The 2,104-nt window shown below is 36.2% G+C and overlaps 1 protein-coding gene across 1 annotated transcript; it reads left to right on the top strand.

Annotated features, from left to right (window-relative positions):
* Positions 1-646: 646 nt before the first annotated feature.
* LOC145076310 (uncharacterized) lies at positions 647-1,655 on the top strand. The gene is made up of 2 exons (XM_079022236.1): positions 647-821; positions 901-1,655. Exons 1-2 carry the CDS (start codon positions 647-649, stop codon positions 1,653-1,655), a joined length of 930 nt encoding a protein of 309 aa, XP_078878362.1.
* The last annotated feature ends 449 nt before the right edge of the window (positions 1,656-2,104 follow it).

The raw sequence follows: 2,104 nt of genomic DNA, 5'->3' as shown, positions 1-2,104 counted from the left end.
AGCAACTCCAATCAACTTATGAAGTTAGTATTTCAGAAGAGAAAGCATTTAGGGCAAAAGCATTAGCCACCAAAAATGTTGCAGGAGATTACGTAAAGCAATATGCAGCTTTGAGAGACTATGTACTAGAGCTACAAAAGACAAATGAATGTACAACTGTAAAGATTGATGTGGTTTCTGAACCTGTGGTTTCATCCCCAACCAGGCAATTCAAAAGGATATATGTGTGTTTAGGTCCTTTAAAGAAAGGATTTAAAGCAGGTTTGAGAGAATTTTTAGGCTTAGATGGAGCCTTCATGAAGGGACCTTTCCCAGGTCAAATACTAAGTGCAGTTGGTGTTGATTCCAACAATGGAACCTACCCATTGGCATATGTTGTTGTTGAAAGTGATAACACTTCAAGTTGGAAATAGTTTCTTCAGTGTCTTACAGAAGATCTTGACTTGTATTCAAATTCCAACTTCACCTTTATCAGTAATAGACAGAAGGTACTATAGTTACATTTAATATTGCATACTAGGTTTCATTACAGAATAATGCTAATTACTTATTTTGTTTTGGGTGAAAACGGGGTCTTCTACCAGCCATAGAACAATTGTTTCCTAATGCAGAACACAGGTTCTGTATTAGACACATATAGCAGAACATGAGGATCAGATTTAAGACTACAGAGTACAAGGAGTATTTTTGGAGGTGTGCTACAGCCACCACCATACCAGAGTTTGAAGCTGTAATGGTAGAGCTAAATAATTATGACATAGAAGCATATCAGTGGCTCTTGAAAATCCCTCCACATCATTGGGATAGAAGTCATTTTTCAGGTATTTTATCAATTTGTTGTTTTATTTTTTATTATAGTATAGATATACACTAACTGTTATTTTCTTAATAAACTACTAGGAAGGGCAATTTCAGACATGTTATTGAATAACCTTTGTGAAGTGTTCAATAGCAAACTTGTTAAAGGGAGAGACAAACCCATTATCAGTTGTTTGGAGTTCATCAGAGAGTACCTTATGAAGAGAGTATGCAATGTGATGAAGGTGTTAAACAAGTGTCAAGATCCATTAACTCCAACTGGTACTAGGATTTTGGAAGCAAACACAACACTTACTAGTAAGTATCATGCACGATGGAATGGGGGACAAAAGTATCAGGTTAAAGGTCCATGGAATGATCAACATGTGGTGGACATGGAGAAAAGGGAGTGTAGTTGTAGAAAGTGGGAGCTTATTGGAATTCTGTGCAAGCATGCAATTGCAAGACTAAGTGAAATGGCAGATAATAATGAAAAGGTGGGAGAACTATACACCTATGTGCATAAGGTGTATTGGCTTGATACATGGAAAGAGATGTACTTCTTCAAAGTGGAGCCTATCAAAGGTAGAGCCATGTGGCCTAAGAGTGACTGCCCAACAACTCTTGTGCCTCCACCACACAACAAAGCTATAGGCAGGCCAAAAAAGAAAAGGGGGATTATAGCAGAGGAAAGGATTGAAGTCCAACAATGTAAGAGGCAAGCAAACAGTCAAAGTCAAAATGATAATGAAACTCAATCACTGAGCAGGAAGTTTTTGACAGTGACATGTAGTAAGTGTAAGCAAAGGGTCACAATGCCAGGACCTGCAAGGCCAAAGATGGGAATTGATGTTTAAGTAATTAAGTTGTTTATGTTTGTGAAGACTTGTTAATGCACTTTAGTTGGTACTTTGATGCCTTTTTTTGGTTCCATTTTGATAATGTACTTTGATGCCCTTTTATGGAACAATGCACTCTAATGTTTTGGTAATGTACTTTAATGCCCTTTGTTGGTAATGATTGTGTTTTGGCATTAATCTGTTATGGTCCCCTTTTAGTAATGTAGTTTGTTATTGGTTTATGTTATATTGTCAAAGCATGAAGAAGTTATGGTGATGCACTTAATGTATGCATGTAAAACCATTACAATTGCATATTCAAGCGTATAGAAAAACAATTACACTTGCATATCATGTCAAGATCAAACCTTTATAATTTCATATTCATAAAAGGATAAAACCATTACACTTCTCATTGTCATAAAAGCATTACATATCCAATGAACCAAAAGACAACACTTACAACA

This window comes from Lactuca serriola, chromosome 9, assembly GCF_051521515.1.
Source record: "Lactuca serriola cultivar US96UC23 chromosome 9, Lser_US96UC23_V15, whole genome shotgun sequence".
NCBI lineage: Eukaryota > Viridiplantae > Streptophyta > Magnoliopsida > Asterales > Asteraceae > Lactuca > Lactuca serriola.
This window is presented reverse-complemented; position numbering and strand designations above follow the sequence as displayed.

What these genes read in the sequence shown, in the direction of transcription:
- LOC145076310 (XM_079022236.1), top strand. Translation starts at nt 647, where the DNA reads ATGAGGATCAGATTTAAGACTACAGAGTACAAGGAGTATTTTTGGAGG. An exon ending in GGATAGAAGTCATTTTTCAG is followed by an intron (nt 822 to 900) that starts GTATTTTATCAA and finishes ATAAACTACTAG; the next exon opens with GAAGGGCAATTTCAGACATG.